At 45.9% G+C, this 13842-nt stretch overlaps 1 protein-coding gene across 1 annotated transcript in view; it reads left to right on the plus strand.

Moving 5' to 3' along the window:
- sema4f (sema domain, immunoglobulin domain (Ig), transmembrane domain (TM) and short cytoplasmic domain, (semaphorin) 4F) overlaps positions 1-13842 on the plus strand; it is a 51985-nt gene continuing 38143 nt past the window's right edge. Inside the window, exon 1 of the mRNA XM_070993083.1 lies at positions 1-805. Within this exon, the coding sequence (XP_070849184.1) occupies positions 712-805 (94 nt within the window). The 5' untranslated portion in view covers positions 1-711. The remainder of the gene's footprint in view (positions 806-13842) is intronic.

A 13842-nucleotide genomic window follows, 5' to 3' on the forward strand; every position in this document is an offset into this window, starting at 1 on the left:
ACATCCTCGAGCCGGTCACTAGCCTCCACAGTACACCCGTACCAACGCTCGAGCTCCAGCGACATAGCGCGCGCCCGGAATTTTGGTTGTCTTCACGGACCTAAGCGTGATTTTCTTGCTTTAATTTCGTCAGATAATTAATCTGAAGAGGAGAGGAGTTGTTTATTTTTATTTTTTTTTGCAGCAGCGGGACAGGCTCGGCGACACCGGGGCACACAGCGGGGATAAGAGCGTATTATAACCCAGGACACCGGATATTATTCCGGCAAGAGAGGACGGGACTTTGGATTACTTTGACATACAGTTTGTGGCTGGAATACACCACAAACATAACTACAATATTTTATCTTCTGGTTCCCAGCATGTCGCTTCCCTTTAGTGGATAATAGTACCGTGACATTACGCTGAGCGGATGCGTGCACTTCTGTGCGCTTTGTGCAGATTATAGCGACGGGAAAATTAGTAACCTGTAGCAGAATTACAGAATAAAAATATTTATGGAAGCATTCGTTTAATTTAGAGATAACCTCCAACTTATTTATCATTGTCTTGGACTGAGCTCTGCGCCTTTTTCAACTCAGAGAAAACCTGTGACGCCCGGATCTGGATCAGGATGCATCGCAGCTGAAAGCACGAGTCCGGGACTTTGGTGTTGAAATCAGATCGGACGGACCTCCACCCTCCCTCCGGGACCAGGGCAGGAGACGAATCATGGTGATTCCTGGCAGTGCGATGTTGATCCTGCTCCCGGTGCTATGCCTGCTTTCGGGAGCCTCCTGGGCAGCGACCCTGGGCCGACTGGGAGGTGAGTGCAGCCGGCAAGGAAAACAAAAACTCACGAGGGCGATACTGGTGATATTTTAAAAGCGCATTTTCCATTTTTGGGGAACTCTCTTCACTTTGATAGGTTGCACTGTGGATTTGTCACTGTGTTTAATGTCTATTTGTAAATAAAAAAGGTTGTTCAGGTGGCTTCATCATCCACAGCATCTCCGCTGATGATGATGATGATGATACCAAAACAATAACGTGCATGAGGCTGGAGCAACATCTGCAACTTAAGCTTAGTTTGCAATGTTGCCTCGTATAATTTAACCACATGCGCAGCCCAAAGAGTATCCCCAAACTGGTGTGTGATCAGCTTTGGCAGTGTTTGGCACAAAACACCATTAAAACCAAAGTTAAACCTGTAGATGTGTCTGCGCCCTCAACCTCAGCTCTGCGCTTCTGCGTTTTACGCGCTCGGGGCGCGGTGCCAAGGGGCTGCCTTCTGCCTTTATTATGGCTTGATAAATGGTGGTGCTGGCGAAGCAAGCAGGTGCCAGACTTGTTCTGCTGAACGCCAACAGCAAGTGCACAGACTGGGCACAAACACCGGGCTGCTGGTTCATCCAGACACGTAGCAGCCTGCAAACTTAAAGGCACAGTCCAGTCAAATGCGCCTCCCGCTGGGCGGATTGATGTATGTGGGCAGTTTGTCTTTTCGTCTGCCCTCATCCAGAGGAGGCAGAGGTCGGGATCAGTGGCTCTGTAAGCTGGCGGTGATTCAGCATCTTGCTCAGGGACGCTTAAGCAGAGTGGATGCAGGGGCTTGAAAAGGTTCAGACTGTGGCTCTCCAAAGCAACCCCAAAACAACCCTTAGTTTTCTTGACAAGTACTTGTGTGCCTCACATTCACAGCCATATTGAGAAATGTTAAGAAGGAAAATGCCGAACGGTGAAAGAGACCCAGACACAGATTGGGGTGGCTATAAGAGTGAATAGAAGACAAGCCCGGCTCTCTAACAAGCTCCCCCTTTGTGCTGTGACTGTCGGGGTCAGCAGCACAGGCTCGCCAGCCTTCCTGTTTTCTGAAAACTGACTGACAGTTAAAATGGAAAACATGAAATGAGAGGAGACATCCATCACAACAAAATAATAAGAAGCTTATGGGCAATAGTCATACAGAGCTATTTCGTGACCCTTTGGCGATTGGATTTCAGTGTGTGTGAGTGTGCCCGTATCGCTTTATTTGTCCATGTTTTGAGTGTATTCTCTATGTGAGCAGGGTAATAACTATCTGTGCTTGCTCTCATTGAACCCTATTGTTTTTGTCTTCCTGCATGTTTTTCTTCTTTTATTCCCCTTTCCATATTTTGTACCAGCTTATTTGCCCTTGGTCCTCTCTTTCCCTCTCCACCATGTGATGGTGTTTACACCGAGATGCATCGAGGAGGAAAAGATTTAGAGGTTGCGTCACAGTGTCCATTGACCATTAGCCTGTACTCCAGTCACCTGACTGCATTAATGGGCTTTGCTCCACCGCTGTACCCTGCAGCAGACCTTGTGTTTTAACCCTTTTGTGTTTCCAGTCTCTGTCCGATCTATATCTTAAATTTTCACTTCAGGCAGTCGCTGCTCGCTGGTTGATTCAGGCTCATTTGCTGAATGAATGCAGTGTCTGTAAGTTAGCTCCCAGTCTCTGTGTGCCATTATGCAACTGTGGGCCTGTAGCACGCTGGCCCCACAACAAATACAGTCAGAGCGAGTGCCAACAAATAGCAATGAGAGACACAGAGACAGAGGGATGTATCAGTGCATCAATATTCTGCATTTCTTGCTGCATCGCTGGTTTTCTGTTAGAATTTTTTGCTGCACTTCAATCAGATACATCAAAGGATGGCTGCTAAGTGCAAACACGCTTGAGTTTTATCTTGGAAAAAGTTGCAACATTGTGTAGATGCCATCCTCACCAGGGTGTGTGTCCATGTGTGTGCAAGCTTCAGTGTTTGCATGTGTGTTATGATAACTGAGGAGAGACTCTTATGTAAGACAATGTAGCTGTTGTGAGCGACTGGTCAGGTGATGTGTGTGTGTGTGTTTGTCTGTGTGTATTAAGCTTGGCTTGCATGTGCAGAAATATCCAAGTGACAACCTGCACAGCTGAGAGTTGAAGCGGTGCACACTGCCTTCAGATGCCGTCCTGCTTAAAACACATGAAAGCATTTAGATACGATCTGACATTTATGGCCACCAGAGGAGGAATCCTGATGAATCTGCTGATACCCTGTCTTCACAGCTAGTGCCACCAACAGGCCAATCTGGTTTAACGCTTCAGTTTATGACAGTGGCACCTCAAGCCTGAGCTGTGCTTTGAGGACACCTGAAGATAAACACTTTTGATTAAGGTAACAGCTCCAAAACAGCTATCGGTAAAGTCTGTTTTCTGCTGTGTGTGACAATTGGACGCTAGTTTTGTTTCAAGATGCCATTATTTTTTTTAAAGTTTGCTCCATTTGAGCCATCTGTTTTGCATCACAAAGTTGTTATTTCTCACTGCCGCACTGCTGTTATGAGACATCTCTGTCAGTCATGCTTGTAAGATGTTATATTAAATGGTAGGTTGGCTAATTAGGCTGATGTGGAGTTGTTCCAAGTGTTTGGGGAAAAGTCATAAAACTGCTCAGCTGAAAGTACCCGCTGCATAATGAAGTTACCATCGGAGTGTGGGATCTTCGTTCTAACAAGCCGTAATTGTGTTTTTACAAACAATTTATTATTTAGCTCAGCAATGGCAGATGATATTAATAAAGTTGATTTTAGATATTGGAGTGTAAAATAAACAGGAGCTGTCATGCAAGTGCTTTTAAGTCTATAGAAATTGAGATTAAATGGCAGCGTATTTAAATACTGAATAAAAGCCCACTTTACATTATATTTCTATGTGTGTGTCTGTTGTGACTGTGATCAGAAAGCTCCTCTGCTAGCTCCAGTCAGTTTCACTGGTCTGGCAGCACTTTTAATGCTTCTCACATGAAACTCATTAGGGTGTCGGCACACAGGGGAGGGGCCTGGCTCCCAGTGGTGCACCAGGGTCCATTTACAGTGAGGGAGAGAGGAGCAGTGTCTACTTTGATTAGGCTGGATAGTCGGAAACTATGCAGGTATATACTGTAAGCATTATGACACTCATAAGGCCACCCAGCATCCACCTACTGTACCACTTAATACCACCTGCTCGGCGGGCAGATCAGTTCGCCTGCCTGCTCACCAAAACTATACTTTCTCTTTGTTTGTAGTCAACAGGAGCTTAAGAGAATCCCTATTCAAACATTTATCACTCCAGTAGCTTTGAGTGAAAGAAGATTTCTTACTCTATTGTAGTTTTCTGTTTCAGTGCCAACATTTTCACTTGGCTCACAGTGAAGTATGTGTGTGTGTGTGTGTGTGTGTGTGGGTGGATGGATGGATGGAGTCCCTCATAACAAAGCCTAATCAAAGCAGGCTGGAAAATACAGTTTGCGCCTGGATTTCACTGCGCACTGCGCGGTGGGTGGGGCTGGAGGCTCTGTGGTCTGGTCTGGGCTGTGCGTCTCTTGAGTTTTATTTGCCAGGTAAAACTGTTGCTTCGCGCTAAATGACACCGGGAGGGAAACGAGGAAGCATCCAACCGCGATGCTAAACGATGAGTGTGAAAAGTGCAACCGCTGCCAACGCTTTTTGGCTGTCGAGCTGAAGTGAATCCCGCAGTTCGGTTGAATTGCTGAAATGGTTCTAGTTTTTGTCTTTAGGTGGAACAGGGAAGTGCTTTGGCACTGAAGGGGCTTGCGTATTGATATTCATCGGACCGCTCTGTCAGTATTCCAAAAAGTCAGGACGTGCAAAAGGAGTCAAAATTCAGAAAAAGGACTGATTTCAGATCAGGGTTCCTGTCAACAAATAGTTCGGATAGTTAGCCTGAAGCGTCTCGCCTTGTGATCAGTTTTGCAATCAGATGAAAGCTGAAACAATCGCCTCATTGTTTATTTCATAAAGCTGTATAACCGTTTCATCATGTTATTGGAGGAGTCGCCCACCTCCACCGTAACTTGGCTCATCATATAGTGTTGATGGAGTGATTATGTACTTTGTTCCTTTTAGTAATTATATCTCGTGTTTATTACAAATTTTACACAGTCATGGCCTTGAAACCCACTTCTTCTTCCATGATGACAAACAATGTTGTCTTCGCACGCACCATTTGGTGATACAGAGCTTTTATGCTGTTTGGTCAAAGATATGCTGTTTGGAGGGATCGGGCTCATGGTGTGCATACATTTTCATATCACAGAAACGCCTTGGGATTAGGCCAAGAAGAGTGTAACCGCTAAACTGTCTGAACAGGGCTTTGCCTGTGAGGATACATGTGGACTACAGTAGATTATGCGTTTGTGTTGAGGATGCATTGTTGTCTCCCACCAGGGAATATGAAGTGGTTTTCCAAAGACAGTCTCTTTCTCATCCCTGCATTGCATTCTCTCTCTGTGCGTCTTCGCCAGTCTTTGCTAGCCCTCATCCCCTCGCTCTTCTGAGTGTGGTTGATGGGGCCTGGTGGAGCTGAGTGGCAGTTGAGTGGAGAAATGCATCAGAGATGCTCTTGGTGCTTCTTTCAGTTTTGTCTGAGAAAGCCCAGCTCTTTGCTGGCTGCAGCCGGAGTGTGTAACGGAAAGCTGTGGTGTTTTAAAACCTGCCCTCTTATCTATATCTCTCCTTTGCTTTGTCAGAAATACCTCAAGTGGTTTAAAAGTTTCCACCATAGCTTGTCTGGCCAGTCCCCAACTCTAAGCTTAGCACCTCCTTCTGTTGCTGCTACATACATTTTTTTTTCTTCACTAAGCTGAGAAAAAGAGAGTCTGAGCTAATGCTAAAGCTAAACCTCTAACAACAAACTAAAATTTGTGACATATTTAGCCAAAATTGAGTTAAACATGACGGAGAGCCAGCGACTGAAAGAAGGATGAGAGGAATACATTCTACAGTCATCGGCCACCTACAGAAAATATTCTCTCACTGCTTATATTCGCCAGCAAAGTTCATTAGCTTCTCATACGCTTGTTCTCATAATGCGCTCTCTATGAAGCCCAGACTTTGTCTCTGACTGTCAGAATTACATTAGTGGCGTACACGTACATAGATGTCAGTGCACTCTCCCACGTTGTTTGTGAATGCTCGGCCCACACAGGCACTCCTGTGACTGGAGCTTGTCAGAGTGAAAGGTCAAACCGAGTCAGATGTCAAAGGCCACACACACTCACTCGCACACACACGCACACACGAGCAGTCGACGCAAGCAGATTCCCTTCGTGGCATTCCCAGGAGGATTTCATGATTGGGATTCTTGGTGGCTCGCTTCTAATTCTGCGTGTCTTGCTCGGAGACGTCTGTCCCCACCTCGTATGACCGCTGTGAACGGTTTTAACCCAGGGCACGTGAAGGTCAGTGACGCGGTCGGCTGATGTTGTAGGCGGGTTGGTGGGATCCTCCTTCACCCTCCATTCATTCATTCCTCCTTCCTGCCTTGTTCTCACCGCCTCGTTCATGAAACTCTTGTGAAATGTGCTGTGTCATGACGTTAAGCGCAGCCTTTTTTAAGGTTTTAAGGGTTTAGGAGAGGGTGTGTGTGTGTGAGTGCGGCTAGCGTTGAGTGTGTATTACCGACCGTGAGCTTTAGCAGAGATGATTACAGTGCACAGCTCAAGCATATATCATCAGCTCATTGGGATTCTCTTCTGCTTTCTGGCCCTATCTCCTTCCCCTCTAGCGCCCCGTTGCGTGAAAATCCCATCTGATAGAAAGCAAGTTGAAACCAATTAAAATGCACAGAGAACAGCTTTCAGCTGTTTCAGCCAGACACAGAGAATACACTTAAGTTGAAATATTTTTTTCCACCCCTTGTTCTATTTAATTTCAAGTTAAAGTGAAGCCATTTTAGTGTTTTAATCAAACCTGGACAATCCAAGCGGCCTTGTGAATTAAAAGGCTTTACTCCGTGTGACGAAATCTGGAATGAGTCTCCTGTCTGAGACGCTCTGTTCAGTGTTGCTGACTGCGGTCTGGGATTGTCGTCAATCATATCAATTGATTTTGTTATTTGCCAACTCAAGGTGAAGTAAAGGAGAACTTGAAGGGACATAAACAAGACTTGTTAATGGTCTTTCAACATGCTCGAATTTTGATGCTGGCATGTAACGACCCAAGAAAAAAAGGCTGAAAGGGCTGAAAGGCAGGACAGGGTGAAATGAAAAGGAAAAGAAAAAAGAAAACGGATCTGATAAGCTTTCCAAAAGAGGCAAAAACTAATAATTATTGAGAGTGTAATTGATCCATCTCGTCCAGGACAAAACCAACCGGACAGACAGGAGACGATGGGAGTCACAGGTTTAAGACAAGGTCAGAGGTCACAAAGGGTGGATGACACAATGGATGACAGCATCCACTTAACCTGTTAGCTTTTTCAAGGTCACACACACACACACACACACACACACACACACACACACACACACACACACACACACACACACACACACACACATGCTGTCACAACGAGGAGACCCTTAGAGAGTTGGTGGCTGTTGACCCAGACTGATCAGAAGTCTTGAATCAACAGAAGCCATCAATGAATGGACCTGTCAGTCTGTCTGATGCATTTCTGTGGATCAGGATGTGTGTGTGTGTGTGTGTGTGTGTGTGTGTGTGTGCGTGGTTTCAGGTCAGTCAGTGCATCCATTAATGCAAAAACTGGAATGTGAAGGCACGCTCCGTCCACATACGTCTCCTCACATCTGTGCCACCTAAAGGTAGCAGATAGAATAATTCTGTCCATCCATCCATCCATTATCTTCCGCTTATCCGGGGCCGGGTTGCGGGGGGAGCAGTCTGAGCAGGGACGCCCAGACTTCCCTCTCCCCGGACACTTCCTCCAACTCTTCCGGGGGGATCCCGAGGCGTTCCCAGGCCAGCCGAGTGACGTAGTCACCCCAGCGTGTCCTGGGTCTTCCCCGGGGCCTCCTCCCGGTGGGACATGCCTGGAACACCTCCCTAGGGAGGCGTCCAGGGGGCATCCGATAGAGATGCCCGAGCCACCTCAGCTGACTCCTCTCGATGCGGAGGAGCAGCGACTCTACTCTGAGCTCCTCCCGGGTGACAGAGCTCCTCACCCTATCTCTAAGGGAGCGCTCCGCCACCCTGCGGAGGAAACTCATTTCAGCCGCTTGTATCCGGGACCTCGTTCTTTCGGTCATGACCCAAAGTTCATGACCATAGGTGAGGGTAGGAACGTAGATTGACCGGTAAATCGAGAGCTTCGCCTTTCGGCTCAGCTCCTTCTTTACCACGACAGACCGATACAGCGACCGCATTACTGCAGCCGCTGCACCAATCCGCCTGTCAATCTGTAATTCTGGATTTAATGAATTACTGATTAATAATGGAAGGAGTTGCGACTGTGAGGTTATTTGTTTGTGTGTGCTACTCCTTACACAGGACCTGTGTCAGGAAAAGGGAGGAGTGTGAGGGGGAAACACACACACACACACACACACATCACACACACAGAGCTCTCTTTTCCCTCTCTCCTCTCGTGAGTAGAATACTACACTTCCTTTGGCTCTTCCCTCCCAGACACAGCTCTGCACACACTTCATCTCGCTACGCTTGTTTCTGATCACCGATCTCCAGCAGCCACAATCAGACAGGAAGCTGCGTGAACAGTTTGTTGTCTTCTCTGCGTTTGTGTCAGAAGAGCTCGTTTAAAAGCCGGACAGCTCGTGGTGGAACCCCTCACACCAGGGCTGCACCGGCAGTGGCGAGCAGTCAGCTTATTCCAGATTTGTGCCTGTTGGCATTTTTTTTTTACTCTCAGTGACAGTTGGAAGCTGGAAGAAGCCACCGTGTGCAGACTGCTGAGTTTGAGTGCAGAGGGGACTTGTAAATCTTGTAAATTCCAGTTTCACTGCTTTCTTACAGCAGTAATATTTCTGCTTTTGTGCAAACTCATCAGGTATTTTACCAGTGAAGGCACACAATGATGTGAGTGGAGCAAAGCCCTGCAGAATATTAGCCACGATACACAAACTTGCACTCAGATTCATTAACATGGAGGTGCAATGTCTGATACCACAGTCAGCACTATATGCTGAAGCATACTTGCACATTCAGCCAAAGCGAGATGCTCTAATACTTTCCTCTGAACTCCAAATGCATTGTTTATAAGATTCTTGTAAATACTTGGATGACAAGCTTAAATGAGCACCTTCAGTCGTGGGGCGGTGGCTGCTTCAGATGCCACGTGGAGACTGCGGGAGCTGTGATTGGTCAGCCTGGGCTGCTTGTGTGGGCTGCTTTCTCCTTCAGGTCTCTAATGCAGGTGGAGATTGTTGACAGTCAATACAGCATTAAGGAAGTGGAAGAAAGGCTCAGTAATCCGCCGCTTTTCAGTAACAACAAACAGCAACTGTACTTTGCAAACAAAGCGGTTGCATGGTCGTCGTCTGGAAATAGAAGTTACCTGACTGCACCTCGTCCTATGTGCATGTGCCCAGCCCAGCATCACTACATATCACAACGTCACCGAAAGACTGTAAACAGAGTTACTGCGGGGAGTATTATTAAAGCAGGATCAGGCCTGATCATGTACGATACATCCATCTGGTGTTGTGGTGGTGTCAAGTATGAACTGAGCTTAACTCTGACACACTTAGGTGCATGAAATTGCTTTGCACCGCCTCATGGTGGTCTAGAGATTGGCTTACCAGCTGGGCAGAATGAACAATCACTCATGGGGCTCTCCTTAGATCCCAAAAGCTCCAGGCTTTGTGTGCACATGTTTTGGAATATGCACCTTTAAACCACAATATCAACCGATGTGATAAAGGGATTAAGGTGGGTTCTGCTTTATTATCTCATCTGGGGCTCCTGCTCTTCAGGACGATCCTTGTGCCAAAATCGAGGTTTATTTCAGTGCTCCATATTCCTAAATTAATTTGAGTGTAATCCCATTACCACACAGCTCATCTGGGGTTACTATCCCATCACAGTAAAACAAATGAAGGAAGGAATGGCCACGTCTGAATTCATGAAAAGGTCAGAATAACGCTCTCAACGTGTGTGAAGCACCACATCTAGCTTTCTTTTTACTTACTATGGCAATTAAGTGAAATTGCTCGTTCCGCCCCCCATATCTTTATAGATGGCTTTTAAGCCAGGTGATAACAGAGTAAATATACGGGACATGCAGATAATCACACACACTCGACCACTCTGAAATTTCACCTTTTCTTTAGAACTGAACCATCAGGCCGAACTGGCTTACAGTTGTAAACACGACACATGACGGTCCAACCGGTTTCCAAAGAAAGCAGAAGCACGCCATAGATGGTATTTTGTGAATTTACAGTTCATTGAAGCTGGGAAAGCAAATGCGTGTGTGTGTGTGTGTGTGTGTGTGTGTGTGTGTGTGTGTGTCCATGCACACAAGGACACACACACCACAGGGTGTTTGGTGTGTCATGCAGAGCAAGTTGCTGCTCCTGCTATGATCAAGGTAACACACATGGTCATAAAGGCTGTCTGGAACACACAAGCATGCACTCAGACACACAGATACAGACACACACACAGATACAGACACACACACACATACAGACACACACACACGTAAACTTCAAAGAAAGGCTGAGTAATGGATCTTCCAAATAAAAAGGATAAACTGATAAGGCTGTCTGTGTGCTTTTGTGTCGGTGTGTACGTCTGTGCGTGTGTGTGTGTGTGTGTGTGCATAATGAACCAAGATATCTATTTCCTCTCTGGATATTGTGCTCGTTCTCTCTTTGGCAGCCCAGTAAATCAAACCACCTCTCTGCACTCTTCCTCTCCCACTCTTTGTGTGTGTGTGTTTTCTGGCAGTCTTCGTTGGCACATAACCATGAGGCCCATTTCTTCTTACTCACACACACACACACACACACACACACACACACACACACACACACACACACACATACACACACACACACACAGACATCTTGACAGTAAGGGCTACCCTGCTGTTCCTGCTTTGTGTTTATTGATTGTTAGCGTCTTCCACCGCTGCACATAGTTTTTGCGGTAATATTTAGTCTGTGCGTGTGTGTACGTGTGTGTGCACTGTTCAATTTTAAAAGCACATATTGACTGTGTTGCTTTCTTTCTCTCCTTGTTATCTCCATGACTTGTTGATCTCCAGTTTTTTTTATCATTCTCTCTGTGCATATTGACCTTCTGTCTGTTTTTTTCTCAATTTGTTGTGTGTGTGTTGGCGTGTGTGTATGTTGATGTCGATGTTGATGTGTGTGTGTGTGCTGTTAAGGAAAGCAGAGTAACACCGGGAACCTTAATGGCAGGAAACAGACCGGGGCAAAACACAAAGGAAAAACTGTCAGCAGTCCCCCTCACACACACACACACACACACACACACACACACGTATGTAGCCATGTGCGCATACAGATGTGCGCGCGCACACACACACACACACACACACACACACACACACACACACACACACACACACACACACACACACACACACCTCCTGTTCTTTAAACTATTCTTTTTTCTACTTTATCACCTGCAAATGCTGCAAGTTTTGGAGTATATGTCTTTATATATATGAGTGTGTGTGTTTGTGTTAATATGTGTGTGTGTGGACAAACCTCTCATTAAACCCCCCCCCATTGTCCCCTCTCTCTCTCTCTCTCTCTCTCTCTCTCTCTCTCTCTCTCTCTGTCTCTCTCTCTGTCTCTCTCTCTCTCTCTCTCTCTCTCTCTCTCTGTCTCTCTCTGTCTCTCTCTGTCTCTCTCTCTCTCTCTCTCTCTCTCTCTCTGTCTCTCTCTCTCTCTCTCTCTCTCTCTCTCTCTCTCTCTCTCTGTCTCTCTCTCTCTCTCTCTCTCTCTCTCTCTCTCTCTCTCTGTCTCTCTCTCTGTCTCTCTCTCTCTCTCTCTCTCTCTCTCTCTCCCCCTCCTCTGCTCTCTTTATTGTGGTTTCTTTTAATTGGAGTGTGAGGTGGTAATTACAGGGAGGGAGGGATTCTGTGAGAGGAGGAGGAAGGAGGTGGGTGGGGGTGGGGAGGGAAGACAAGGAGGAGGAGGAAACAACAGGGCTGTGGTGAAGGAGCGGCAGAGGAGATGAGAGAAGGGAGACACCTTTCCAGGAGAAGCAGTGATCCTTGTGTACTTCTACTACTGCACCACCTACAGTCCAGAAGGACACTGGTGCACATGGTGCAGACAAATGAGTAGAGTTAATACTTTTTATTCAAGGATGTATGTGAAATGCACTGTCTTTGCTTCACTCTTGTTATTCAAATGGTCTCTTCCCGGGACCGCTGAGTTAGAGGGGCCCTCTTTCACTGCTGTATAGTCTATGCCTGTGAATTATGATGCATTCTGAATGTTTCCACATTGTTTAGATTGTATAATCTGAGTTTCTTCAACCCAAATTCGAGGCCATCTGGACTGTTGAAACTGGCTGACGCTCAGATTCACACAGACGGAAAAACACATAGTGGCTTCGTCTCCCTGAGGTCTGTGTGCTTTCGAAATAAAGCACGAGAATCCTTGTTTTTCGCCGTTTCTGTTTATTTCAGTGTTTTCCTCTTATTTTGTCCCTTTCTTTGTCATACTCGATCTTTCTCTCAGCAGACACTGGCTTCAGCATTTCCCTGAATCTTCACATCATTCTGTTTGTCCACATTTCCCCTTGTTGCATTCATGAGAGGCTTTCATATTAACAATACGCATAAGTCTGTGTTTGTGTGTGCATGTGTTTATCGTTGTGTGTGTTTAAGAAGGTAGAAATGCTGAAGGCCTCAGCATTTTGCTTTCCTGAAGTAGAGTAACCTGCGCTAAATGAGATACAGTAGCTGCCCCTCCTCTCCTGCTGTCTGGGACACACACACACACACAGACACACGCAGCATTGTTGAAAGCCAGCCGCGCTGTAAGGATACATTAATGCTGATCCACATTATCATAATTGAGGTGTCTGCTGAGCCTGTATGTGTATTTTGTGTGTGTGTGTGCGTCCAGGGGGAATACAGAAAGAGAGAGAGAGGGTCTTTAGAGCCAGACAGACACCATACTTTCATCTTTTAGCTCAACATTACAATGGAAGACAGGTCGCCTAAAATGTGTGGTTGTGTGTGTGTGTGTAACATCAGTGTGGCAGCAAAAAACCTCCTAAAAGCATTACCGCACTGATCTAGAGAGCATGTTGACGTTACAAAGCACTACAGAGGCGCTTCATAGACAGAAACAGTGGCAGTGCTGTAAGAACACATTAACTGAGCCCGTGTTTGAATGGAGGAGAGTGCTGATCAAAGCTGAAACAAAGAAATCAGGAAAAAAACACAGAAAATACACTACTTGTTGGGCTCTCTGGCTTAAAATAAAAGGACTACATGGTACAGTGCAGTAACGCAGTCCATGACCTGTGAAGTCAGACACAATGTGAAACAATTCCATTATTAAACTGCAGCACACTGATCCAATTAGGATTTAACGTTATAAGTTTCCGATGTGACATCATTCCACAGAGTGTCCAGTCAGATGGCATCATGACATCACAGGGTCCAGCGTCTTATAAGCGAACTTATCAGCTTAAGTGCTTTTATATAACGGCCCCCTCGTCCACATGGGACAGAATGACAATGAGATCCCAGCAGTCCAGATTAGATTAATATCATGCTGCCTGATACTGTATGTTCCAAAGGTACAGAGGAATCCAGTGCAAATGCATGTGGTCATAGGCACACAGCATGCATGCATGCATGCACAAGGAAACTGCTTGCTTTTTGCAAGCGTGTTTACTGAAATAAATAAAACATTTCGTCCTGCACGATGTATGCATCTCCACGTTTCTGAACTGAACTGTTACAACTAGATTATCTAAAATATGTTTTGTCACAAAGCATAAAGCTGTGGGTTAAATCTAGACCTGAATCTGTGTTGTCCAACTGTACATGTACAGTATATAATGTTTCCTATTTGCTTTTTTCTGAATTAC

The sequence above is a fragment of the Chaetodon trifascialis genome, chromosome 23 (genome assembly GCF_039877785.1).
Source record: "Chaetodon trifascialis isolate fChaTrf1 chromosome 23, fChaTrf1.hap1, whole genome shotgun sequence".
NCBI classification, from domain to species: domain Eukaryota; kingdom Metazoa; phylum Chordata; class Actinopteri; order Chaetodontiformes; family Chaetodontidae; genus Chaetodon; species Chaetodon trifascialis.